Genomic DNA, 27173 nt, shown 5'->3' with positions numbered 1-27173 from the left:
GAAACATGGCGCAAATAGGCTCATCACCCTATACCGTTTTGACTCGAAGGTTGTCACAAAAATTTGGGTTTTTATATATTGGCTTAGATGAACAATTCCTCCAAATTTGGTTCAAATCCGTGAAGGTCGATTACACGTGCCTTGATCACTTCGCATGGAATGACCCATATATGTATTCTATAGCATTCAAAATCTTATCATTTTATAGAAAGCAATATCATGAACAATCCACAAGAGATTTTGAGCTGAAAACAGCCCAACGAATCATGTGATTTTTACCTTCCAAGATGTTTGTGGACCTGCATACACGTGGCCTGGTTACATAGAGAGAATTCTGGTTTCTAAAAACTTTAATTATCACGAGCGTTTACAATTAACCACTTTTTTTCGTGAATGATCTTCGAGATCCAGAGGAATGGGTTAAATTTATCGTCGAAATCAAAGGATTTCATTTTCGTCGTTACAGAAGAGTAATCTTGGATTTGTTCAATTATTTTAACAAGGAATCCGTGAAAAAGAAATATTTTTCCTTTTGTATGAGTCATTCCATTTACGTATATTTAGATGGAACACCGAGAGAGCTACCAACTTTTAAACTAAACTAACCTATTCTCCTCTATTATTTATTTCACATTAGGGTAAGGTGGAAGTAAATGGTTTTGGCTGTAAAATGCTCATTTCATATCGGATCAAGTCGTTTTATATACCAAATTAAAGGTTAGACTTCTGGGCAACTTTCTATATATAGCATTTTATTTGCATCTTTAGAAAATTTGGAGGTAAAAGCGTTTTACGAAAAAGTTCATTTTTGCTGTTTTCAAAAATGGTGGGATAAACCCGACCGCCTATGTTTTTGGTTGATTTAGTGCAGATATTACCCAAATTTTATGGGTGTTCAATGATAAATCGATGAATGTTATGTTATTCAATTGCAACATGAAGAAAATAGAATCCAATGTCAATCTTGGAATCACGAGCAGTAGCACGTAAAAATATTCCTATTTGCATCGGAGCAATTGCTCGACGAATACTATATTCATCACGTTTTTTTGTTTTTCGTTTGTAATTCTGAACCATTGTGCGAAAAAATAATAAATAATAATAATAAAAATATTTTTCAAATTGACAAATAAACATTTTCTTAGCAAAAAAGCGGTCGGATTTACCCCACTATTTAGAGGTCGGATTTGCCCCACCACGTCACTTTTCATTACGACGCGATTAAAAAAAGTATGAAAAAAGTTGGCCTTAATTCATCTATGCACTTTGTAGGACTTAAATCAAAAAATTTGAATCCACATGCATTTTTTATGCTATCACTTTAACAATCAGAAATATCTTGAAGTCAATGATGCACAAAAATAAAATCAAAAGTTGTAAAAACACACTTATTGTCGTTTGAGCATCTCAATGTAGCCTAATAAAATGCTGTCATGCCACCATTATGATTATTTACAATGCTCTACACGAGAACAGTGTTATTAGTTCGCGTAGTGCTTCCGATTTTCGATAACAGAGGGGGGTCGGGTTTACCCAACGGTCGGATTTGCCCCACCTTACCCTATTCCGCGACAAATATAATTTACAATCAAGATATGATAAGCTTTATAGATATTGATTGAGTATGCTGCAATAGAACATGATGACATTCTTCTGCATTCCAAGTTTTTGTTTGGTTCGCTTGACACCTTATCTTTGCTCTCTGATCATATTAATAAAAAAAAAACAAGCTCAAATAAACCAATAAAGTACCAGAAAACAGATAATGCTTAAAAAGGCAGTCTCAAAGAAGATTGTTATGAATTATTAATTTCCAAAAAAAAAGTACTCAAATTTTAAAGAAGAAAAATTCAAAAATATTTTTCATGATTTGCTCATCTCCAAAAGAAGGCGAATAAGCTCATAGAATAACAATTATAATTCAAAAAGTTATAACCCCATAGAAAATCCTCCCGATTTTCCCACCGACTAAATCGGCTTGCGTCGGCACAATCGGCCGACTATGCCACCAATTAATCGGTCGATTGTTGCACCGACTCTTATGGGGGTTTAACATGGACGTCAGCCGACGCGACAACCGATTAAATATGACAGACGAAATCTGTTGAAATCGGTCTATTTCAACCAATTAAATCGATCGATTAGTTGATAGTCTAAAACTGGAACCAGATTCACACAGATTAAATCTGGCGATTAATATTGTGACAAAAATTGTCCACCGACGAAACCCAACTTGGTCGTTTAATTAATCTGTCGACCTCGAAGCTCCCGTTTTCGTCGGTCGACTGTGAAATTTATGAACTGTCAAATTTTCTATGGGGAAGGTATGTTAGGACCACTAGTACTTAAATCCAATAAAACACCAACAATATTTTGAAAGAGTACTTAAAAGCATGTGAAACTACATAGAAATAGAAAGTACATATAAATCAAAAACATGCCAAAAATAACGACAAGGAAGCATGCATGTATGAGAAAGAAAAACCGCAGTTTTTTTAGATGCATAATCCATAAAAATCCCAAAATAAATATATCTGAAGCATTGTTGATATGTTATTCTAACTTACATTTAAAATCAATAAAATTCCAAACATATTTCCAAACTTTTTTTATGTTCTAAAGTAGAGCGAATTTCGTAGTTTGTTTGACATTTGCTTCGTAGCAAGTGTAATCAAAATGAGTGGTGGCAAGGTACGTGGTTTGATTTATTTTCCGGGAAATGGAACATTCTGGGAAATGGTTTTTCCGGGAAATGGTACATTCCGAGAAATGGTTTTCTGGGAAATGGTACAATCCGGGAAATGGTCTTCCGGGAAATAGTACATTCTGGGATATGGTTTTCCGGAATATGGTATACCGGGTAATGGTATTCCGCGAAATGACGTACAACCGGCTGGAGCGTCTAAAAGGTGCCAATTGCTCACGGAGCATTTTGGTGTTTGCCCTTACTGTGTTCTGTGAATCTCTGACACAGTGGACCGTTATATTCGTGTCCCATTTAAGCCTGATATGGCTCGCTATATGCGTTTACATCCCAATTTGCTTTGTATCCTCTGTTTGTTATGCAATATATTTTGGGAATAAAATGTAGAGTTTTCTAATGAACAATGGTTAGAATAGCACAAATGCATCTCCAGCATAAACGGCTGTTAAGCTCAGCCGTAAATGAACCAGAATTCTGGCTGGTTCCAGCTCGCATTCCGCATAGTTAGAATCGGTTGTGTCACTGGAGCCGGAATGCGAACTGGAGCCAGCCAGAATTCCAGTTCATTACCGCAACTATGAATCTATCTCGACTTACGCAGAAGCATTCCATAGCATTAGCTCAAGAACAGTACTTCGATAAAGGAAATCTTTACATTGGAAAGTTACTTCAGCATATCTGTCCCATAACGAGTCATCTCCTTCTGATAATTTCAAAAGAGTTCTATCATATTGTAGCATAAATTGAACAACTCCGCCATTTTCAGCCGATTTTCGCAAGTAAACAAGTTTGTTTAGGATATGTTATGCCATTTATTATAAACCAGGTTTAGAATACAACGTTGATTGGTGGGCATTTTGCATGACATTGGACAGCATTTCGGGCTTAATTGCAGTAATTTCCGCTCGTATATTAGCTTTGTGTTCGTCAAGGTTCTTAGGTTTGCTAGAATAAACTTTACTTTTCAAGTAACCCCACAGAAAAAAGTCTGGTACCGCTAAATCCGGAGGCCATTCCAAATCACCATTTTCTGAGACAACGCGCCCTGGCAATTTGCTCTACAAGAACTTGATTGTAGCGGCTGCGGTGTGGCAAGGTTGTTGAAAATAGAAGTTTTTCAGACCTTTTTTCTGCATTTGTGGACAGACAAAGTGCGCCAAAATCCAACGGTAATGTGCACCATCGATGGTCTCCTCCCTTTTTGAAAAAATAAGGACCGATGATTGTTTTGGAGCACACTCCGACGCTCAGCGCGTTCTTTTGGTGTAAATCGACTCATAGCTAAAATGGCACTAAATGACGTTTCATAATTGTGTTTATCTGTCAAAATCGGCTGGAAAATGGCGGAGTTGTTCAATGTTGAAATAGGATACATCCAGATGGCGCACCCTGTATGGGGCAGCTCAGATCTCACCCTGAGAGGTTCTGATCTGATGGAGTACATAAACACATCTCCATATTCTGACTGTAGGAAACCGACCAACTTTTGCGAGGTCTGAGAGAGAGGAGGTGTTAGACATAACGCTTGGCTCTGATAAAATTTCGCATGAGGTGGGAGATTGGCAGGTTCCAAATGAAACTGAACCGTCTCTATCCGATCATAAATATATATTTTTCAATCATTTTGATATCACCTTCAATGCGGTAACATATCTTAATCCTAAATCTACCAACTGGGATCTCTTTTTGGAAAACTTGGCAACTAAATTTCATGAGATTCGAGTGTGTATCTTCGTCGCGAGCGGTTGACTCTTGTAGAGCTCCCTTCGAGTCGGTTAATTTTCATTATTTTCGGCGCAGTTTACTGCCTCCCGGTTATAGAAAGTGTCAATAAGGGTGCAATTTAACGATTATACAAAGTTAAGTGGCTTATAAAAGCATTTTCGGCATAATTTTGAGTGACGCGAGTGGTGACAGTTTGTGAAAATCGAAATCCGACAAATGAAAAAATATCTTTTCCTCGCATTACGGGCCGTCGATTCCCGATGCAAGGACAATAAAAGTGCACAGAAAACATCTAGAAACACAGTGTATATTCTAAAGATAGTGAAAAATGGTTTTTCAGAGAAAAAAATTCAATCCAAAAAGTGAAAAAAGATACGGCAATAAGAAAAATTAGCACATTCAAATAATTGGTGTTTCACCAGCGACTAGCGACTACCAGGTGTCGCCCCAAAATTCTTCGCCCGAAAAATAGGTGGCAAACCAGCCAGTCGGTGCTCAGCTAATTCCGTCCGCGTCCCTTGTCACCTATGTTTTATTGGGTGTTTCATAGGCGGTGCTATCTTTGGAAATGAGCCGCCTTGGATATTCAACTGTTTTTTTTATTTTCTTATTTTATTGCGTATGAGAAGAGGTTTTGATTCTTTAATATTCGGGAACACGTATCTGCCGGTCGGCAAACTTTTCTTTGGACTGAGCAAACTAATTTCTATGTTTCTTTAGGGTTTGTTTTACCAACGGGGGAACTGATCCAAAGAGCATTCAATGTGCTTAGGGAAAACACATGGCCTTATTTGAGTAGAATGATGACTTCAATCATGTATAAGGTTTGAGAATTGACAATTCGCGAGAGGAATCCGGGACCGGTAAGCAATTACCTTCAGTTATGTCAGCACGAAGAATAAGTGTTTTGCTGTCATGTTCATTCAGCTTTCAATTCTATCTCATGCCTCCACGCGAGTCTAAGTTTATTAATGGCATTTGGTCCTTAGACCGGCGATGACTGGGTGCTATCAGCCTTCTGCCAATAGTAGCAGAATGAGAGGGTGCGACCAGATCTAGCGGAGAAAACAATACCGTTCAAATGAATAGTTGTTGGGAAATCAGCTCCAATAAGACTTTAATTTGACTAGTATCGATGATCGCGGGTCAATACGTACTGAAAATTCGCCGGGTCTGTTTTAAAGAATCTAATTTCAAGTTCCGTTATTGGTGGCAAGCCCGTGCATCAAGTTAACGAGCCTCTGTATTTCCCTTTAATGTTCGATATAATCGTTCGTATACGTGTATTTCGCAAACAATCCGATATTAGAAATAGGAAATACTTTCGTTGATTTATAACATCTCGAGCTATCATAACTCTTTGTGTGTATAACGTGTTATCACTCGGTAGTTTGCAACCCAAAAAATATATTGTGGAGAAGGTATAGCGAAATTAGTCTAAATAATGTCGCAATAAACAGTGATCCGGCCTATTATGCAGATAAGATTAGCTTTTCTAGGCAATACTCCCACGATCGGCTGTGTGGAGTTGAAATTGCTTTTGTTTAGAAAACATAGGATACTATCGGTAGCCGGCTACCCAGTGTTTAAAAAGAACCAAAAACTAAACAAGATCTTTTTCGAGCGATCGTGTTCTCGAAAACTTACTAAACTACTACCTAATGAACTATGTACAGGTCGCATCGCTTGCATGGAGCGAATCCTAGAACACCAACTTCGCGACACCTATGGAAGAGTGTGATGAACCTTCTGTATAAGATTCCTCATTTTATTCAAACGATCACCGGGTAAAATCAGCACCGACACGATAGAAACCACGAAAAAATTCGTCGCGTGATTGAATATTATTAAGAAATATAAGCAGTGCTCCTTATAGCCGGCTTTCCAGAGTTCAAGTTGCTTATTTTGCTAATCGTATTAAAACAACAAATGATGGCTGCCCAGAGCAATTATTACATGATAACGCCACTGGCACACTTACTAACAACTCTTCCATTCCCGTGATACATGTGGAGATGCAGAGGATTCCTCGGTCTCTAGTAGCAACATGTATCGGACTAACATTCCTTCCTTTCCCAGAAGATCTGCATTCGGACGTGGCCGGCGTCGGTATTGATCAGCATGCAGGGATCAAAATAGATTGTACAATGTGGCTCATCATGTTATTCCCAAGCATGTTGTTCCAATGAACATTTTGCAACCTAATTTTGTTCTGGTCAATAACGGAGTAGCAACTACGGGCGATCTCTTATGCTTATGCTTATGCTTAACTTGGCAACTAAATTTCATGAATATTTTTTAACAATTAATCAACTAGACGACTTGGATGACATCATGAATACGACGAACTCATTCATAGTAGTGTCCTACGAAGAAGCTTGTCCACTTCGTATTGTTAAATCGACTAGTGGACCCCCTTGGTGGAGGGCTGAGCTGAAGAACATGAGAAGAGCTTGTAACCGGAGTTAGCGTGATCAGGTCAGCTCGTAGGGCGTATAAGAAATGTCTTAGATCTGCAGGGCGAACTGGCTGGCAAAGTTTATGCAGTAATTGTTCCTAGTCTGAGCAAGCCTAGCAGGTAAAATAAAATTCTCTTAAAATCGACAGATTTTCAGATGAACTCCTTAAAAACCAGAGATGGTGTTTATGTGACGGACGAAAAAGATGTTCTTGATTGTCTCTTCGACGCACGCTTTCCAATCGTTACGGAACTGAACAATATTCACAGATCTCATTCTGATGATTCGGACTTGTATGCATTAGCATGCACACTGAAGCAATCAAATGGGCAGTTGACAGCTTTGCTCCATTCAAATCACCTGGTAAAGATGGAATCTTTCCCGTGCTGCTGATATGATACTCTCAAACATGTCTTGAAAAAGATTATGCTTCCCAGTCTTGCTACCGGGTATATGCCGAAAGTATGGCGAGAAATAACTGTTAAATTTATTCCCAAAGGGGGGAACTTAAGCTACAACGAAGCCAAGTGTTTTAGGCCTATCAGCTGAAGTTATTTTCATCTGAAAACATTGGAACTGATTATCGATCATCACATCAGGAACGTTAGTTTAGTTGAATATACACTGCTCAAAATGGAACATGTATATCAGTGTGGAAAATCCATGATCAGTTTGCTTCACGATGTTGTTTACGACATTGAAAAGGCCTTCTCGTTCAAGCAATCTAGCTTGAATGTTTTAACGACATTCAATTAGCTAGAGATTACTGGGTAGGGAAAGTTATAAAAATTAGAGCCATAGTACTCAAGTGAGAGCAAGGATGTGAAGTAAACAGATCGGAAAATTAGAAGTGGCAGGGGCATTAGAACAGGCTTAATATCGTACGGGCTTAATCTTTGTCTTCTGTTCATGAGGGTCGAGCTTAGGCAGTATAACTACGAATCACCCGAGTTCACTAACATGTGTCCTGGTATCGATAGACGTGTCCATCTTTACCGTGACAACCGACTGGATGGATGTATTCCGAGATATTGAGGGCGCTTGGATGTATTCCTAGATATTGAGGGCGCTGCTGACAATGTGTCCTTTCAGTCCATTCTGGAAGCGATGCGCAGTGATGGGGTATCTGCATGTGTTTCGGGTAGCATAAACGCAATGCTTAGTAACCGCATTCTTTACTCGTCACTAAGACGGTCAGCGATACGGAAGTTGAGTATTTGCGGCTGTCTAATCCTATAAGATTTTTTTCAATATTTTGATTTATCGCGAAATGGCACTCTTTTTAGGTGAAAAACACTGAAAATGTAAAAATCGACACAAAATTGATGAAAAAATTAAGCAATAAAAAAAATCGAATCCTGCGTACGTCGCTGGAGAAATCAATTTTGAATAAACTGTGAAAATTTCAAAGCAATCATAAATCATTTGTTCGAGTTACGTTTTCGGTCAACTCAAAAAATGTCGTTTCGAGAAAAACGCGGATAAAGTTTTCAGGGTACACATAAGAAGCATGGTGGCAGAATTGGAATTTGGACATTTAGCTATTAATATAGCCTTCGATTTTTTTTTTCTATATTATTTGTAAAAAATTCTACAGTGGTGCAACCTTTTAACTGTGGCGGATCCAGGAGAAGATCCTGGGGGTCCGGGCCATTCTCCTCAAAAATTTTTAACTGGCTGCAAAATTTTAAATTAGTTTCTGTTTGCTTCAATTCGTCCTAAGCTCAAGATCATTCTAGATTGGATCAACAAAACTGATTTTAATTAAATGAGATTATTACAGATTACTTATTCTACAAAGAACATTTCAAAATCGGAATTTGAGACCCCTTCCAGATTTTTTTCCTGGATCCGCCACTGCCCTTAATAAATTGAAAATAATATTAGAAAAGAGAATTATAAATTCACATTTTAAAAATTTAAATATGTACCGTGATAACTGGATGATTACTTTTTGTCTACATACACTTTCAAAAGGGGACTTCTCGCACCAACATTACTTCTTTGACATCCATTCACCCATGCATATGTACAAAACGTCATGTGAATGAACCACGTCAGTGAAATCAGGAGAAAACAGACAAAAATCAACGTCAAATTTACAACTGTAACGTATTCAGTCAGCAGATCCATAAATAATCCTTCAATAATCGTTAAAAGTATGGCTCATCGTAACCGTAACAATCACCGAAGTACCACCCAACAGTCCAATCCATGGAATCGCAATCAGATCGAAGAAACTGTTAGCAACAATCAGCCGCAACGACCCAAAGCGGCACACGGTCAGAAATCGAGCAAACAACCCGCATCCACTGGGAATGATAACACCTTCCTGAAGCAGTCGGAAGAAAAGTTTAACCGTGCTCAACGGAAGCATCTAGAGTCGGCTAAAAAGTACACCCAGCAGTACGAATCCAGCGAGGATGAGGACGAGGAAGAATCTGCATCGCAGGATATATTGGGTGGTGTGCTGAAAAATTACACTGGATCCGGGGGAGATATTGGCAAGACGCAAGAATATTTGCAAAATTTATTGGAGTCCCGCTCGGCGGTTTGTTTAATTTGTATCGGCGCAGTAAAGCGAGCGGATTCGATTTGGTCCTGTAAGAGCTGTTATACCTTTTTCCATCTGTTGTGTATTCAACGCTGGGCCAATGACAGTATTTCGCTGAAACGTATCAGCCATGAACAGCAGGAAGGCTACTACAATAACCGGGGTGAGTACGTTCCGAAGCCGACTCTTTCCATTCACTGGGACTGTCCAAAGTGTCGTAAGGAGTACGAACCGGTGGATATACCACGGCACTATGAATGTTTCTGCACGAAGGAGCAAAATCCCCAGAACCATCTGTGGCTTATTCCACATTCCTGTGGTGAGACGTGCAGAAAGCGGTTGGTACCGGATTGTGGTCACAGTTGTGTGCTGCTTTGTCACCCCGGACCATGTCCTCCGTGTCCTCAGACGGTTGCTATCTCTTGCAAATGTGGTCAGTCGGCGCCGAAAACGATTCGTTGTTCGCAGCGGAACTGGACCTGTCTTAAAACGGTAAGTGTTGAACATGAAAATGTCTTATTGTAAGTGATAATATAAAGTTTAATCGTTTTGCAGTGCAAACAAAAACGAAATTGTGGTATCCATGAATGCGGTGAAATATGCCATTCCACCGACGAATGCCCTCCGTGTCAAAGTCGAAGTCGACAGAAGTGCCTTTGCGGCAGTAAAACCAAGGAGGTGAAATGTTCGGAGTCAAACTGGCAATGCGGTAAAGAATGTGGTAATAAGTATGCTTGTGGGTTACATCGCTGCGAAAAAGTTTGTCACAGTGGCAGTTGTGGTGAGTGTCCGCAAGGCTTGCCAAGGACATGTCCTTGTGGAAAAACTAGTTCCATTGCATCCTGCTCGGAGGAAATTGGAACTTGCGGTGACACGTGTCAAAAGTTTCTAGAATGCCAGGTGCATCGCTGTAGTGAACGTTGTCATCCGGGGGAATGTGGTCAGTGTCTTGAGCTGGTTAAGAAATCCTGTCGATGCGGTTATATGGACAAAGAAGTCGCTTGCCACAAGCAGTTGATCTGTGAAACGAAGTGTAAGAACGTTAGAAGCTGCAATAAACATCCTTGCAATAGAAAATGCTGCGACGGCGACTGTCCCCCGTGCGATAAGCTGTGTGGTAAAACATTGCCTTGTGGCAAACATAAATGTAATTCACTTTGCCACCATGGACCATGCTACCCGTGCAATCTGAAGGCACAGGTTAAGTGTAGATGCGGTGGTACCACTCTGGATGTTCCTTGTGGGCGTGAGAGGAAAGTCGGTTCACCCAAATGTCGACTGCCGTGTCGCATTCATTCCAAGTGTCACCACACTAACCCACACAATTGTCATCAAGGCGAATGTCCTCCGTGCCAGCAGGTGTGCGCGCTGGTTAACGATACAACCATGTGTGAGCATCCCTGCGAGGCAAAGTGTCACGATGCGGTGCGGGTCGTTACGAAGGATAAAAATCACAAACCAGTCGGACCGTGGGATGTTCCGATGGAAATTGTAAGTACTTATGTTGATCAGTTTGATTATTGAGCCGTTTTGATCTCTTGATTTAACTACCATTCCAGGTCGAGATCAAAAAACTTCCTCATCCTCAATGCGAGGTGAAGGTTCCGGTAACCTGCATCGGTGGTCACGAGACGTCATTGTGGCCGTGTTATAACTCAAAACCAGCCTCCTGTGGGCGCGCCTGTGATCGAGCACTGCGATGCGGTGTTCACACGTGTCCTCTGGTTTGTCATGCAGTGAAGAAAATCAATTCAACCGACCAAGATCCAAAGTGTCAATCGTGTAACGTAGGATGTGTGATTCCGAGACCCACCGGGTGTGTTCATCCCTGCAAAAGACCCTGCCATCCAGCACCGTGTAATCCCTGTCAGGTTCCCACGAAAACCGCCTGCCATTGTGGTTTGACGCAGATTTTCTACAAGTGTCACGAGTTTTATTCCGGTGACGATAAAACTGAGGACGAGTTGAAGCAGTTTAGGGAAGCCATTCTTAGCTGTGGTCAAAAATGTATCAAGAATGTAGGTTATATTAAGTTTTGGTTAGCAAGTGATTTATATTCACTTATTAATTTTAGTTTCCCTGTGGTCATCGATGTACCTCCACCTGCCATTCGGGTGATTGTCCTAATCCGGAGACGTGCAGTAAGAAAATCAAGATTACGTGTGATTGCCGTAACCGAAAGATGGAAGTTAATTGTGGCGGCGCCAGGAGCAAAAGTAAATCGTTGCAATGTGACGAGAGTTGTGAAGTCTTGAAAGAAGACAAAAAACGAGAATTGACGGATATTGAGCGCCAACAGAAGGAACAGGAAGCAGCGGAAAATCAACGTGCTCTGGAGGAGTACGAAAGAAAGTTCGGTCGTAAAAAGTATCGTGAACGAAAACGAGTTCAGGTGGAGGAAACTAAAGACAGCAAGTGGTTGCTGTACGTAGTAATATCAGTGGGAATTCTCGTAGTTGCAGTTATTGCGTATTTCATTATAGTTGATTAGTTATTTATACCCGTATAATAGTACTGTTGGTTTTTCTTTGAACAATGCAATTAATTCGTCAATTACTTTTTCTTTTTGTCCTCTTTCGAAGCCACTCGTCGATCTCTCTTTTCCTTACGCACAAGATCATAGATATCAAAGCGAATGTCATAATCAATGTGAATTGTTCGGAAGACCATAAACGCCACGAAAGAAATCAGTGATATCACAAGCACATATTCGGCCCGATTTCTAAAAGAGAACATAAAAGAACACCTTGGCGATATGCCCTGAAATCCTTATTACAGAAGAAACTTACTCAAACGGTGTACCACAGATAGTGTACCAATAGGCTCCATCCTTAGGCAGCTTATTCAGACAATGAAAATCGAAGTACTTTTCGTCGTAATCGTCTACACACAGATAGGTGCGTTTCTCCAACGTTTTAAGCACGGTATGAACCGGAGTTCTTGCTTGACAATCGCCTATAGGCTCATGAAGACCAGCTGCCACCACTTCTTCTGGGTTGAGGAAGATAACCATCGCAAAGAAGGCGGCATAATGTATGACCAAGTGTACCATCAGGGCCCGGCCCATCGTGTCTAGTCTGAAAATAAATTGAAATGACAAACAGAGACCAAACAAAAATATGATATGCTCACTTCTCCGGCAACCGTCGATTGCTCTTTCGATCGAACTTCCACAGCACGGTCAGGAACACAAACAGTAGCGTAAGAGCTGTGACCTCCCCAGGCACATTGTAAAAATCGTGGAAGGGGTGATATAGTGGTATAAATAGCAATGCTCCAGCCGGGAACGAAAGCAAGGCAGCAGCCAAAACAGCAGCCAGTTCCGCCCTGACCGTCCCGGCTTGCCAACGCTCAAGCTGTCGACGGTCTGTCCACTTGCGCACATTGTGAAACAGGAAAGAGAAGGCGAAAGCGAACGTGGCATGGAAGTAGTACGAGTTCCAAGGCACCCAATAGTGGCGGTCGGCGATGTTGGGATCGGTGTCATGCCATGTCCAATGCACGAACTTCACACTTACAATGTCGTACGGAAGATCAATCAGTACCACCAACAAACCGGCCGCCATGTGCTCTGACCATCGACATTTCAGATGCAGCTTAGATACGGCCCAGTGAGCTTGATAGTAGAAAACTGGATCTGGAAGAAAACAAACAAACGGTGAGCCATTAATTTCAGATAAGATAAAGAAGATCTCAATCTACTAAGGAGCTTACATAGGAAAATAATGTACAGCGGTAATCGGTGGCCGAAGAAATCGATTGGAGTTTTTGAGTGCCAAAAGTTGTCGATGCTAGGTGCGTAGTAGGTGAGAAGCTCAACGAACAATCCATGACAAATTGCTCCCAAGAAGAGGTAAGGCCACCGACCTCCGCGTTTGAAGGCATGGATCAAGCAGAGAAGCGCTCCGATCAAGAAGGCCGCTTGACACCAAATGTAACTTGGTTGAGCCCGGTATAACTCGGAAGGATCCTGAAAGTTGACGAACCATGGCGAATGATCCTGTAAATACAAAATTAAATTTATACCGGCGAATATCCTGATGACTGTAAGCTACCTTACGTTTGTAAGTTCTTCTCGCGTCTTTTCCACACCAAAGGTACTTAAGTTATAGCGATTCATTTCTGACCCTGACAACAGCTGTTCGGCTTCTGATTTGCGCGTATCGCGAATGAATGTACGAATTTTTGTTCGGTTTTCTTTTACTTGCGAAAGCACTAATACTACAGGCTTTCTACATACTATCAAGACTAAGAGCTAGATTAGCCGCTATCCTCGCTTGATAACGGTAGTTAACAAAATAAAACATATTTTCTTCTAAAAATATATGTTTTGAGTTCACAAATTTTTCAGATTTGTTCAGTTTTGAATGTACCATGAATTCTGATCAAACTCTCAGTTTCTGAACGATATAAAAATGTTTCTATGAGATTCCTTATCCTTATAGGACTGACATACATTACAGGCAGTAAATATGGGTGTATATAGAGGACGTAAAACTTAATCCTTTCAGCATTGGTGTGTCCAGGGAGGGGGATGGGTGCCTGCACAGATTTTTTTTTATTTTAGTTAGTTGAATTATAATATTGAAGACATACGAGAAACATGTGTAATTCACTTACTGCATATCTCACTTTGTTTGAGCAACGAAGTAAGGAATAAATCGATAAAATCAACAGATGGTACAAGTCATAAAAGTTTTTGCAACCGGCTGAGACTGTAGTGCCTCCAGCAACACGCCACGGCACCGCGTGCTGCATTTTAACACCGCAACCGAGTGTATTGAAATGAGCACCCCAAGCCAGTGCTCGATGCGAAGCACCGATACACGATAAACGAAGCACCTGTGTCGGTGGCGGTGTTAAATTTTCGATCCGGTGCTTCGATGCTTCGGAAAACACTCGGGCGGGTGCTTTAAAATTTCTGAAGCACCGGAGCCGAGCGCTTTCAACTTCGGATAACACCTCGGAAACTCTTTGACTTTGCACCCGTATCAAAGCGAGAATGTTTAAGCCCGCTAGCATATGCACAAAAAGAAAGAAAAAAGATTTTTCGGTGCGACGGAATAAAAGAGAACAGCAAATATACTTCTATTATCACGGCAGTTTGATTTTTAGTTAGATATGTAATTATAAAATATCCAAAGTCGATGCAAGTATAGATCGCGGATAGTGGATTTTTTTAATTTTGCGTCTTGGAAATACTAGTCAACGAAAATTCTATTTCTTTATCTTCTTGCAAATGTATATCTAATTGAAAGCAAAAGATATGAACTTTGCCATCGATAAACACCTTTTTTTATGATCCCAATCTATACGGATAACGCACATATGGTGCTTAACTTCAATTTGAACCTATTCCTATTGCCGCCATTTAGTTGGTCTTTCTATACAACTCAATCTTATTATGGCGTTAGAATTGGGCACACGTTTCGAATTTTCGATCAATCAATCACTAGTATTTCACAGTATTTGGGTAATTTTTATTATACGAAACTTTGGTACCAATTTTTAGATAATCTATCTATTGCTGGTCGTAATAATAAAGTATTGAGTCATTTCATGTCGCAAACTCTATTACAATATTTAGCTAAAATAGTGATGAACTGCCTCATAGTGCTTTTTAGGCTGACAAAATGGAGACACTGAAAAAATCAGTTTATCCGGTGATGCTATTACCTGTAAGTCGATTATTCTTGGAAAGTGAATGTTGTTTTGATAAAAATCTCATATAAAATTGTGGTCCTTCGCTAAAACAAGGTCATGTATAAGGTGATAGTGTTTCTCAAATATTTTATATTCATTCCAAGCACTCCGGCCTGGTAAGTTAAAAAGGAGGGAGGCTTTGCTTTACTCTAATGGAACTGGAATTGTTAATATCATTTGTAGCAAGTTACCTACTGCAGAGAACTTCAGTTTTCAAAATTACTTGAAACACGTTATCTTATGTAAAGGCGTTAGGGCACAATCGAGGTGCGCACATACGATTTATTTCCGCATTATACGTCATTACCAGTGCCATTACAAAACTTCTAACATAGCACAATGCATAGAAATGAATTTTGGCCGGACTTCATTACTTTTCTGGCACATAAATATCGCTAGCTAGTGTCCTAATCCTTATCAGTTCTTCGATAGTTATACTATATAAGCTATATGCATTATTCCGCATGTAAACTCAATAAAACAAAGACAAATTTAGTTGACAAGATGGTAAGTGATCACCCAAACCACATTCTGGTGATGCAGTTTGAAATCTGAATACTAGATTTTTGTCTTGCTATATTCTGCATTTGTAATAATTGATCCGATACCTTGTCCTTTTTATATCTATTCTGCTTTAAGGTATAAAAAAGCCAGCTTCAAATAGGTTTTTTACAATTTGATCGGCAAAATTTAATTTCTGCATGCATTTTAGATACATAAAATTTCATTTGACTGTCTAAGGAGATTTCAATTCTTGCACAGTATAGTGGGTAAGTAGACAGTCATAGAGAGTATAACTGTACTGGAAACAGTGATCGATGTAAGGATATGCGATGATTTTTGCTGATACGGTCGGGCATCTATCATCGACATAACTTTTTATAGTCCGTCGGAGATGGCAAACATGAGTTGAAGAGTTTGTGAAAACTAAAAGCTAACAACATTCTTAAGAAATGATACTTGAATTTGGCTTGGTTCGTCAATAGACCATCGGTATAAATTGTGTTGAGTTTGTGTAAGTCATAGAAATTTAAACGCGTATGTAAATGATATGTTCCCACGCGAGTTGACTTTATTCGCTTGCATATTATCATATGATAAGTTGTTTCTTTTTACTTTTACTATAAATTTTGACAAATGAACAATATATTTGATTGAATTTATTAGAATGACAAAATAGGATCAGATGTAATCGGGAGTTGGTCTGATTTGTATTGAATTCTAAAAATTGCAATACAATCTAGTTGGATCCACTCACATTTTCTCGAAAGGTAGACTGAAAATATTGGTCCTAAAGTTTTTGTTTAATTCATACACGGCACTTATGAAGTCATTTGATGTTAGCTGAAGCCGCCACTTTAGAAATTTTACTAAAATACTACAATTTCATGTTCGATTTTGCCTATGCACAAAAGAGAATTTCCATTGATTTAAAATAATGATCTTGCTACCTAGAGTTAAAAACTAAAATGTTTTCTCAATCAGTGACATATTCACTTTCCAGACTGATGGCTGGAAACATAATTTCTTTTTGAAGTTATGACTAAAGCTGAATACTGAAGCAGGATACTTAACGACCGTGACTTATACTACTTTTTCAGAAATCATATTTTTATTAATTTTATAATGACGGGACATTATTTTGAGCATTTCGAGACAAATGAAAAATACAACCGTCAAACTGGGAACTTGCAACACTTCTGACTTCCTCTATTAATGTAAATTTGGCAACGGTAATAATAATTTTAACAATTTGGAGTCAAAAGTCTTAAAATTATACAAAACATATGAAAGGTGTTGACCGAATAAAAATATTTAAAATCAACATTTTTTCTACAATGCATTCCTATTTGCTTTTCAATTTAATTTAGGCGCATATGTATTTGCATACCTGAATAAAATTTTCAAACTGAGCTATCTAGTACTAAGTAGCGGAAAACTTTGACACTTTAGTCTTTCAACGAAACTTTTAGTAATACAAATGTGGAGGTTACAATCCAATCGCTATTAATCGTTAAATAGTTAGTCTCAATATTAATTTTATTAGTTTTTAGAAGAGAATTTTCTCTTATTTTTAAAGAATACAAATGACCGGACGATATTTAAATAAAGTGCAGAAAAATCTTTTTAATTTTGATACTGAATAAAGGTCAGTTATGGTTTTCAAACGTAATACTCGGCCTAAAGTTGTTTGATGTAAGAGTTGGCTAAGATGTACAATTCGACTCCAGTACCAACGCCAATTTAAATCCATTCATTCATCCATTTATAATTCCTACTTGCATACCTACTTAATCCTTCCTTGCTGTAAAGTGCATTACAGATTCTTCAAAGTACCAAGCTCGTTCATGCATATGAACGCACCAAATTGCTTTGAGCCACTTACCAAGCGACAGCAATAGCGCGGCGATAATCGCTACCGAAATATAAGCTGCCGTGTTTTACGAATTTAAAAACACTCGGTACGGTGCCTGCCGATGTCAGAAACACCTCGGTTGCGGTGCCTGCCGATGTGAGATGCACCTCGGTTACGGTGCCTACCGAAGTCAGAAACACTCGGGTCGGTGCTTTGCCGAAGCAACGAGCACGGTGGTTAAATATCATGCGCTGGCACCGACACCGGTGCCTTGGTATCGCCGACCGGTGTCTGCTGTTGAGCACCGGTACGGCGTGCCAACTTCAATGCTCTTGGTGGCGTGTTTATTGTCCATATCAATACAGTTTCCTTATTATAAATCAATACATATTGAGAAAGTCATGCATTATCGTATATTTTTCATATCGGCAAATTTTTATCATGACAAAATACAGTAACATTCCCCAAGGGACCAGCCTGCTAATTTCAAAACTGGCTGAGATATTGATCACGAAAAATAAAAATAAGTGGCGTATGATTTATTTTGTCCAGTACTGTATGCTTGAAACGAGTTTTGCAAAGCATGTTCTACCCTTGCGACTTTTATTTTCGGTTGCTCATATATACGAGGCAGTTTGAGGGCGATCTGTCAGACCGAGAGCAAGTCATCATTAACCGGCAAAAATAAAAAAGCGCAGCCGTTGAATGTGGAATTATGTTACTTTTAAAGTGGGTAAATGGAGGGTGTGAACGCACCCCACCCACGATGGATTGTTAGTCGCGGGATGACAACAGCACTGGAGCTGTCAAACAAAAAACCGCATGGTTCAAAAAAGTCATAGCCGGTTGAGTGCGGACGTGTGGCGAGAGGGCCCAAAAAAGGAAAAAAACGCAAATTATTTGTGGGAGCTAGCAGCAAAAGACAGAACCAGTTTTTCTCCGCTGCATTATCAATTCTCTTCTCGCGGCCTACGAGTGTACGTCTCCATCCGCAATCATAACGCGTAACATTTCTTGAAGTGGTTTCTAAGTGATTGCGGGAAATTTGCGATAAATGAATGATCGAAAATTGCCAATTAGTCTGTCGCACCATAGCGAATTCGGAATCAATCGCGGATCTGGCAGCACCACCGGTGGTGGCGATGAACAGCGGTGAAACAAAGTTAGAAACATCCCAGAGTTCATGGTTTTGGTCTTCCCGTAAAGGATTTCCAGGATCATCTGTTCCGGTGTGGTGCTGTCGCGTTGTTCATTTGTTTGCGCGTGAGGGAACTCTCGCAGCAGAACAACTAAGCACGACACGACAAATCGTACAAGGCGAAAGAGTCCCGGAATGAAGGAGCTGCAGATATGTGTTCTGACTGAACGGGAGTATCTCTGTGTCCGGGAATAGAGGACGAGTAAGTCACGATGGTTGAGCGGTAAGCCTGCACAAATACTCTCTTTCCTCGTGCATTTTGGTTTCACTTTTCATGTTTGGGTCAGCTAGCCTTTCTTTTAAAATTACAATTATCTTTTTTACATTTTGACGACATTCAATTAGCTAGAGATTACTGGGTAGGGAAAGTTAAGAAATTTAGATCCATACGATGTATTAAGGTATTAAACTTGTTCTAATGAGCCTGCCATTTCTAGTTTTCCTATCTGTATACTTCACATCCTTGCTCTTACTTGAGTACTACGGCTAGGGATGTGAAATATACAGATCGGAAAACTAGAAGTGGCAGGGTTATTAGAACAGGCTTAATACCTTATGGGCTTAACTTTTGTCTTCTGCTGGTGGAGTTTGAGTTTAGGCAGCATTACTACGAATCACTTAAGTCCACCAGCATGTCTCCTGGCAAAGACAGACTTGTTCCTCCTTACTCGGTTCGGTCGGTCCTCACGGTAAAGAGGGACAAGTCTGTCACTTCTCGATGTTACTTCGGTTAGATTGCACGTGGAAAGTTGTACCCGATCCTCACGGCAGCGATCCTTTGCCTGTCGTTATTTCAATTAACAGTGAATCAGGCCTCACAAATTCAATCAATATTTCTTATGATCTGACATGAAATAGTGATTGGAAAATTACGAAGCAATAATTTACACTTCTCTTGCTTCTGCCGAAGAGCTAGCCCCTACCGAAGAATATGAATTCCTAGCGGGTTTGATTATTAAGGTAGCAAAACAAGCACAAACGAAATGCAATCCAGGCATGACAATTAATAGACGGCCTCCTAATCCTTGGTGGGACAAAGAGTGGTCTGATGCATATGAGGCGAAGTAGATTCGCCCTTGACGATGGTGGAATTTTCAATTGCAATTCTCTCTAAGCTCCGGGTCCAGACGGAATTAAATTCGACTTGGAATTTATTTACCCAGTTTCTTGAGCAGAACATTGTCCCGCGTGACTGGAGACAAGTGAGAGTTATCGCCATTCCAAAACCGTGAAAACCAGCCTCCGATCATAACTCGTATCGTCCGATTGCAATGCTATCCTGCATCCTGCGCTACTTTCGTCAGAAATCCAACTCGCTTACGCAAAAAAGAACAAATGGCGTACTAGCGGGAGTTCTTCTTTTAAAATATCGGTTTTGGGATATTTCCTTTCGTTTACTTATTCGATGTGCGGTTATGAAGCTACCAGTAATTGAAAATTTTGAAAGACTTGTTCAGGTTTAATCCCAAACCAGATTAATGACAGTGTATTCTAATCACATGTCACAAGAAATAACGTCTGCTAGGTATGTTCCCGCATGCACTAATATACTAGGTACTCCCGAATTCACTTTATTCTTCGACACGTCCATGCAAGCGGAGACTCGTCGAATCCCGGATAACCTACGCTCGCTGGAGATCCCTAAAATATTTAAAAGTAAACAAGTAAAATGTTTTACACTGATGGGTCACGAATCTGTGAGACCACTGGTTTCGGTATTTCCAACAATAATTTTTCAATTTCTCTTCAATTTGCAGAACCCGCCTCTGTCTATATAACCGAACTAGCAGCAGTTCACTATAGTTTGCAACTAATCAGCACAATAGAGTTCGGTTTCTCATCTTGCTCAGTTCAGAAGCTATAAATCGCTCCGCTCCTATAGCAGGTGAAGTGATCAAATTTACTCGGGCGCCGCCGCTTTGTCTATTTGCAAAAGAAAAAATTGATTCCTTCTACCTAGTGTGTGAAACGTGAACAAACAATGAGTGACAATGCAAAGCAAGAGTATGTCCCGTTGGAGATAAACTGTGTTACTGTTGACTTCGCGAAATGTCCGGTAAGACCATTGATTCGTGAAGTGGAGCAATCATTGAAGGTGAACATGAAGCTCAACATAGCAGAAGTCAGTGCTGTGCAATTCCATCATTTACGTCATGTGGTACTGGTTACGTTCAAAAACATTAGTCAAGCAGAATCATTCGCTTCGCAGAACAACTTGAAACACGCCGTTGAATGTAATGACATTTTATACAGCACCCCAACGTATATTGATAATGACAGTATTGAAATAAAGCTACATGATCTGGCACCACGTACTAGTTCCGCCGCTATCAAAAAACTCATGTCAAAATACGGAGAGGTGGATAGTGCTAAAGAAGATACTAGGAGGCATTTCTTCCTAGGACTTGACAACGGCGTTCGTGTAGTGAGAATGCGGCCGATTAAACCTATTTCCTCCTACTTGACCATCTCAGGCAAATGCCCTCAAGGTATTGTACATTCTCAAAGAACACTAGTCACGTACCCAAGGCAGATTCCTACGTGCCAATAATGCGATCAGCCTCTACAAAACCTTGCGCAGAGGCTGTTAAAGAAATTCCCCCCGCTACGACCAAAGCCGGTACACAGTCGTCGTATGCTAAACCAGAACCGGTTGGTGAACCAACGACGACGAGCAGTTACAAACGCCAGCTCAAAAACTATCGGGCTCAGTATCACAAAACTAACTGCTATTACCAACATCGAAGTAACACCATTACACTAAATGTCTCCAAACCAACAACCAACAATAAACAATCAAACACCGATGAAGAAGGATTTACAACAGCGACCCGGAAGTACAAGAAACATCCGACCGCGAGCATCATAAATGCAGTACTGATGACGACATGGACGTGACGACATGGAAGAGGATCTCAACACACAAAAGCAAGCTGCGTCAACAAGACCCTACGGATAGTTGAAAGTTAATTTTAATTTTTACACATTGTAAAAATCCTTAGAGACCTACGGCTCAGTTATGCTAACGTATTGAGCCGCGTCAAATAAAAAAATACAATACCCCCGACCCATTATTTCATCCTCACTGATAGTATCAACACAATTGCAGCTATACCCTCAATGAGGATTGATAGTAACGATCCGCTCTTTTTGGGGAAAATACGAGAATTTCTGAATAACCTAACAAGAAAATGTTATCAACTTACTCTAGCTTTCAATAATTTGTATAGCCCTTCTCGTCAGAGGACGCTTGCTAGTTGACAAACATCTTGGGACATTGATTATCTGGGACGGTGGCTACATTCAATTATCCTTAAATTATCAACGAAGGCATGGTTCAAACGGTTGGATGCAAGTCGGGACTTCATCCGTGTGATGTCTAGGCTCATGTCCAATCATTACACTTTAAACGCCTCTTCACCGTATTGGACTCACAGAGGGTAATCATTGTGCTTGTGAAGACGACATTGAGGATGTTGTTTGGTCGTACACTGAATATCGTGAAGCCAGATCCCAATTAGTAGATTCTTTACAGTCCGAGAAAGACCAATCCATGTTCCTGTTAGAGACATCCTTGGCTTACCGCGGTTCTCTATACATGGAACTTATCGACCATTTTTTAAAAACAGTGTCTGACAAAATTTAATTAGTTTCATCTGCTCATGCTCTCATCCTAGGTTAATAATTCATCAATTAAAGTTTCCTAGAATATTCAGTTTTCTTTTAAGTTCAGACAATACCAAAAAATGTAACGAAAAAATATTAGATCATTATGAAATACAAGAATCTAAGAAAAAAGTAAACATTAATGTGATGATAATTATCATAGTGTTAGTTTTAGACAAATTACTATTATCATACTAGCTTAAAATTAGTCTTAAGAATTTTTGTAATATGCTATGTAAAAAAAGAAACTTCGGTGTAAAAAGTCTTCGTAAATGCCGTGACAAATAAACATATTGGAACAAATGGAATAAAAATAAGATCTGCAAAATACTTTGGTTATCGTTTTTTGCAAACTAAGTTGTTAGATCTGAGAAATAAATAACTTAAATTTGTAAACTAAGTAAAATAACTGACGGCACCGGTGACTGAGTAGTAACCGCTACTCACACCAGTGGGTCTGGGTTCAATCCTAACCAAGGTCGTTGCAACTATCTGAGGTGAAAAATCTGTTGTCACGTCTTCCTTCGGAAGTAAAACCGTTGGTTCCGGTCCATTTATTGATGGGCTGATATGTAGGGTCCAGATGGTGAAGTCACCTCTCTGGCGACGGTGCGGACAGAAGCGAGACATCAATGAAAAAACAAATAGAAAAATATAAGTAAAATAACTGTTTTGGTATCCGAATTTCGACCACAAATCTAACCGACAATGAAGGCTTAACAAAACTGAAAATATTTAAGCTGTTAGACCACCCCTCCCCCTGATAGACAAGACTGCGCACGCATATGCCTTTCAGTCAAAATTTCGTTTCGTTTCATTAACAAACAGCCACCAATTCTGTCTCACGTTGTGGTAGATAAGTTGTATTTATTCATCGTAGTACCGAACATGTGTCATGAATGAACAACTATGTATTGGTATGTATGTCAGCCCCGGCTTTGATTGCAGTTTCATTTCTATACACATTTTATCAACAACCAGGTAAGGTCACTTACCGCTAGAGGCAATATTTTTCTTTGCATCTTCCCTGAGGTGTCCATGAAAAATATTACTTCATGCGAAACTGATATAATTAGACGACAGAAACCCGGCGAGGTGTGTCATTTGAAATTAAACCGCAGGCTGTACTGAGTGTGTAAATTTTGCAAATGCAATTCGTGTCTATACTAGGTATCAAAACTAAACACAAAGTTTGATTCATATCATTTTAGCCACAAGTTGTTTTGAAACTGACCCAGTGACAATGATGGGATAACAAGTAGTAAAATCTGACAAACCTAAGCAATAAAGTGTTCCAGAACAGATTGAAATTCAGAAACCCTTATATAACAACTAAAGAACAAAAATGGATCTGTTAGACGATCGAGGTATCCTGTACATAATAGCGGATTTGCTTTCGCTCTTCACGGTTGCTTCCTGTTTGTTCTGCAAGGTGCCGCAAATTCAAACCGTACGGAAGCTGCACTCCGCTACGGGACTATCATTAAGTGCGTTGCTAATGGAGCTTTGCAGCTACACGGTGACGATGCTGTACAACTTCACCAATCGGTATGCCCTTCTGTCATACATGGAGTATCCTGTTCTACTAATTCAGGAATACGTGTTGGTGTATGTAGTACTCAAATATAAAAACCTTTTGAACCAGACGTCTTATATTTGGTCCGCAGTTTATTTGGTGGTGTTTGTCGGATTTGCCACCGAAATTATTCCTGGGAGTTTGCTGATGATGCTTGTGGTAGGTCAAACATCATTCGGTAGTTTCAGATTGGTTTAGATTATTATTATTTCAGCCGTTCACGACACCAGTTGGCGCTACCAGCAAAGTCATGCAGCTTGTAGCCATACTACGAACGAAAGATTCTCAATCAGTTAGCTTGATAACCTGGGGCATTTCCGCAGTTACTAATTCAAGTAGAAAACTAAGACTCTATTGGTAGGAGGATTATCCTAATTTATATACTTGTACGGTATTTTCAGCTCGCATTTACACCATCCTACTCGACTCCGGCGACAAAATGTTGCTGGCCAATTTTGGAATATCTTCTGTTCTAAGCGCATCGGTACTGCTAGCGGCTTGGTACTACAAGAAACCAAAACAGGAATAATACGAGCGGCGGTGTGGTGATGTAACCTACATCCACTGGTTTCCAATTGCGATTGCTCGTTTCAAATAACAACAGTCACACTAATTTTATGTGTAAACGCCTATAACGAGGCAGTAGCATCAATAAGACTACTAATCTAGTCTGCACATAGCAAGGAATGTCATAACATATTCTGCACAAGCTTTTTATCCAATAATTTAGCTAATTTGTTAGCTTTAGCAAACGAAAAAAGACAAATAAAAGGATGCTTTTTAAATACGTATAACGTAGCAAAGCAACTGTTTGTATGCGCCCTGGTCTGGCAACATAACCTGGCAATTTGTCCAGTATTGTAAGAATCGGTTGTAAAATCTGTCGAAATAGAAGGTCCATGAATCGTCACGCTGAAGTTTTTCGACCGTACTACTTTCGAAAATGCACGGAACCCATGCTGCCATCACAAATTTTTCAGGAATTGGACTTTGTATTAGTATAGGGGTGGGTTTATTATAAGGAGCTCCATTCAACAATGTTTCGATTGCAATACAGTGTAAAACGAATATTGCTTACCTTTTCTTTTGTATTGATACATTCATTATTAAACATGGTAATATTTACCTCCTCCATCCTTTTGTGGATACCAATGATTTTTTTTTCAATGTGGATGTTTTATGTCTTAGCTTGTCTTCCCTTTTTTCACTACCTCATCTTCACCGTTTGGTTCCTCTAAAGAACAATATAATTACGATATTTAATATTTCCTCAATTATCGACAGCACACTTCCAATCATACTTCAACTGGCGCATATTTTCAATTTTCATTTTCAGTTGTCATCTTTTGGCCACAGGGATACCCTTAAATTGTTTTGAGATGCCAAGCTCGTTCCAACTTTGCTGATTTCGTGTTGTACTCCAATCGCAGCTGAAAGAAAAACTCAGCTCAAACTGATGCCGAGTTTCTTCAGAGTGAACTGGAGAGCTTTAGAGCGTGCTGTCATCTAAACAAAATAGTTTTAAACCAGAGTAAATGCTCAATCGTTACGTTCACGCGGAAACGTCATCCGACTCAGTTGAACTATCATTTCGTCGTGGATAAGGCATCAAGACAGCTTGGTTTCATCTTCCAAATAGCGATAAACTTTAGAAAAGTATACTGTTTGAAATAACTATCTCGCGTTGGTTCGCTCAACACTAGAATATTGTTGTTGAATTGAAAATATCAGAGACATAACCGGAGTGAAGTAGAATACACTTTAGCCTGTTTATTCGAATGTAACAATCTTCGGAAATGTTTAAAACAAAATCAGGTAGATGTTAGATGTTGAAGGTAGTTTTAATTTATCCACTATACAAATTAAACGTCCTTTTCAAAACCATCGTACAATTTGAATTTGATTATTTGTCGAAAACTTAATAAAATTGTGATGCTTGTGCATTCCGGAATAACCTATCTAATACAATCATTCAGAAGATAGAAACAATTGTTGCATTCAAATCAATAGGCTAAAATGGATTCTACTTCACTTCGGTTGTGTCTTTGAAATTGTTTACCTTTTTATTTTTATTTGTAAGTAATTAGAATCATTTTGACAAGATTGTCATTGTCATTTCTCAGCCCACACCCTGGCAGACGTTCATCCGCCCATCTAGACTCTGTCAAGATGAGGACCTACAAAGCATTACCGTTCGTATGTGCTAGTTCGTATAGCACACCAGTTTCTTCCACAAGCAGGCGCCGGCTGTTAACCAGTCCCACACGTTTCAGATACATTACATAGAGGATAATCGGAGGCAGAAAAGGAAGTGATAGTAGAGAGATTTTGGTTTGCTGAAACGAGACAAGAAAAGCAAAAGAATTGTTATTAGTATCGTAGTTATAATAAATGAGTAAACGATTTCTCATCTGTTGTTTGTTTCCTTGTTCGTAGTCCTCCTTCCTGTTCCTGATCTGTTTGGGCTATTGGCTTTCTGTTTCTTTGGCCGTCATTTTCTCTTGCACCGAGTTGCATATATTGTAGCAAGAAACAAATGAAGATACAAAAAAATGAAAATAAATGTGAAATGCTCTCCTTCCAGACCACGAATATAACCCTTACTTTCCCCTTTTCTTATCATTTTGGTACCATCCAGTAAGCACTTGGCCTTGTACCCACTGCTCTTCCACCATCCTCGTGGTTTTCTCCATCTATCACTGGCGTCACATGTGATACTTGGGTATGGAAAATGATTTCATGAGCAGACAATCAAATGAAAGAAGATTGCCAGGTAATAAGTGCACTTTCTGGACCAGGTATCATATCGCATTTGTAGATACACATATTAAGTGTATCTACTATACGATATGATGGCCAGAAGGATAGATAAGCAACCCAAGCTCCCCACATTAGAATCATGTTGGCGAGATTGTGTAAAAAAGTTGATCTCGAAATATATTTCGAAATATTTTAATATCGCATATGAATGTTCTATTCTAATAACAATCGAGACTGTCTACGAAATTTTTAACCGAAGCACTAGCGATATGGACCCATTCGACACCAGTTTGGCCTTACTAAGCCGTAACACTGGTGGCTTCGTGAAAAATGCCGAAAAGGAGTTGAGAACAGCTTTAAGCAACATCTGATATGGTTCCAAATGTATTATGATTTAAGACAACATGAGTTGGATCCGCCATCGAGTCTAGCTTGTATACCGTACATAACTAAACTCACTGTTCTCAATTCA

At 39.6% G+C, this 27173-nt stretch overlaps 3 protein-coding genes across 4 annotated transcripts; 2 read left to right on the top strand and 1 right to left on the bottom strand.

Annotated features, from left to right (window-relative positions):
* Window positions 1-8920: 8920 nt before the first annotated feature.
* On the top strand, window positions 8921-11933 carry LOC131689936 (NF-X1-type zinc finger protein NFXL1). Its single transcript, XM_058975331.1, has 4 exons — window positions 8921-9934; window positions 9998-10933; window positions 11002-11460; window positions 11517-11933. The coding sequence occupies exons 1-4, from the start codon at window positions 8936-8938 to the stop codon at window positions 11931-11933; spliced, it is 2811 nt and encodes a 936-aa protein (XP_058831314.1). The 5' UTR covers window positions 8921-8935.
* Window positions 11934-11995: 62 nt separating this feature from the next.
* LOC131689942 (uncharacterized) lies at window positions 11996-25159 on the bottom strand. Of its 2 annotated transcripts, none has more exons than XM_058975341.1 (5): window positions 25068-25159; window positions 13157-13442; window positions 12575-13079; window positions 12232-12519; window positions 11996-12164 (listed from the first exon to the last, which is right to left on the bottom strand). In XM_058975341.1, the coding sequence occupies exons 1-5, from the start codon at window positions 25074-25076 to the stop codon at window positions 11996-11998; spliced, it is 1257 nt and encodes a 418-aa protein (XP_058831324.1). In that variant the 5' UTR covers window positions 25077-25159. The 2 variants fall into 2 exon arrangements, with proteins under 2 accessions (XP_058831324.1, XP_058831323.1); XM_058975340.1 differs by lacking the exon at window positions 25068-25159 and adding an exon at window positions 13503-13751.
* LOC131689948 (solute carrier family 66 member 3) lies at window positions 23353-26351 on the top strand. The gene is made up of 4 exons (XM_058975347.1): window positions 23353-24100; window positions 24156-24276; window positions 24343-25597; window positions 26065-26351. The coding sequence occupies exons 1-3, from the start codon at window positions 23711-23713 to the stop codon at window positions 24468-24470; spliced, it is 639 nt and encodes a 212-aa protein (XP_058831330.1). The 5' UTR covers window positions 23353-23710; the 3' UTR covers window positions 24471-25597; window positions 26065-26351.
* The last annotated feature ends 822 nt before the right edge of the window (window positions 26352-27173 follow it).

The sequence above is a fragment of the Topomyia yanbarensis genome, chromosome 3, assembly GCF_030247195.1.
Source record: "Topomyia yanbarensis strain Yona2022 chromosome 3, ASM3024719v1, whole genome shotgun sequence".
In the NCBI taxonomy this organism is placed as follows: domain Eukaryota; kingdom Metazoa; phylum Arthropoda; class Insecta; order Diptera; family Culicidae; genus Topomyia; species Topomyia yanbarensis.
Note: the sequence above shows the minus strand (reverse complement) of the source record. Positions and strands in the feature narration are given on the sequence as shown.

Coding starts and splice junctions, on each gene's coding strand:
- LOC131689936 (XM_058975331.1), top strand. CDS start 8,936: ATGAACCACGTCAGTGAAATCAGGAGAAAACAGACAAAAATCAACGTC. Junction 9,935..9,997: donor ACTGGACCTGTCTTAAAACG/GTAAGTGTTGAA, acceptor ATCGTTTTGCAG/TGCAAACAAAAACGAAATTG. Junction 10,934..11,001: donor GGGATGTTCCGATGGAAATT/GTAAGTACTTAT, acceptor CTACCATTCCAG/GTCGAGATCAAAAAACTTCC.
- LOC131689942 (XM_058975340.1), bottom strand. CDS start 13,562: ATGAATCGCTATAACTTAAGTACCTTTGGTGTGGAAAAGACGCGAGAA. Junction 12,520..12,574: donor AATCGACGGTTGCCGGAGAA/GTGAGCATATCA, acceptor ATTTATTTTCAG/ACTAGACACGATGGGCCGGG. Junction 12,165..12,231: donor ATCTGTGGTACACCGTTTGA/GTAAGTTTCTTC, acceptor GTTCTCTTTTAG/AAATCGGGCCGAATATGTGC.
- LOC131689948 (XM_058975347.1), top strand. CDS start 23,711: ATGGATCTGTTAGACGATCGAGGTATCCTGTACATAATAGCGGATTTG. Junction 24,101..24,155: donor GTTTGCTGATGATGCTTGTG/GTAGGTCAAACA, acceptor TTATTATTTCAG/CCGTTCACGACACCAGTTGG. Junction 24,277..24,342: donor TTCCGCAGTTACTAATTCAA/GTAGAAAACTAA, acceptor CGGTATTTTCAG/CTCGCATTTACACCATCCTA.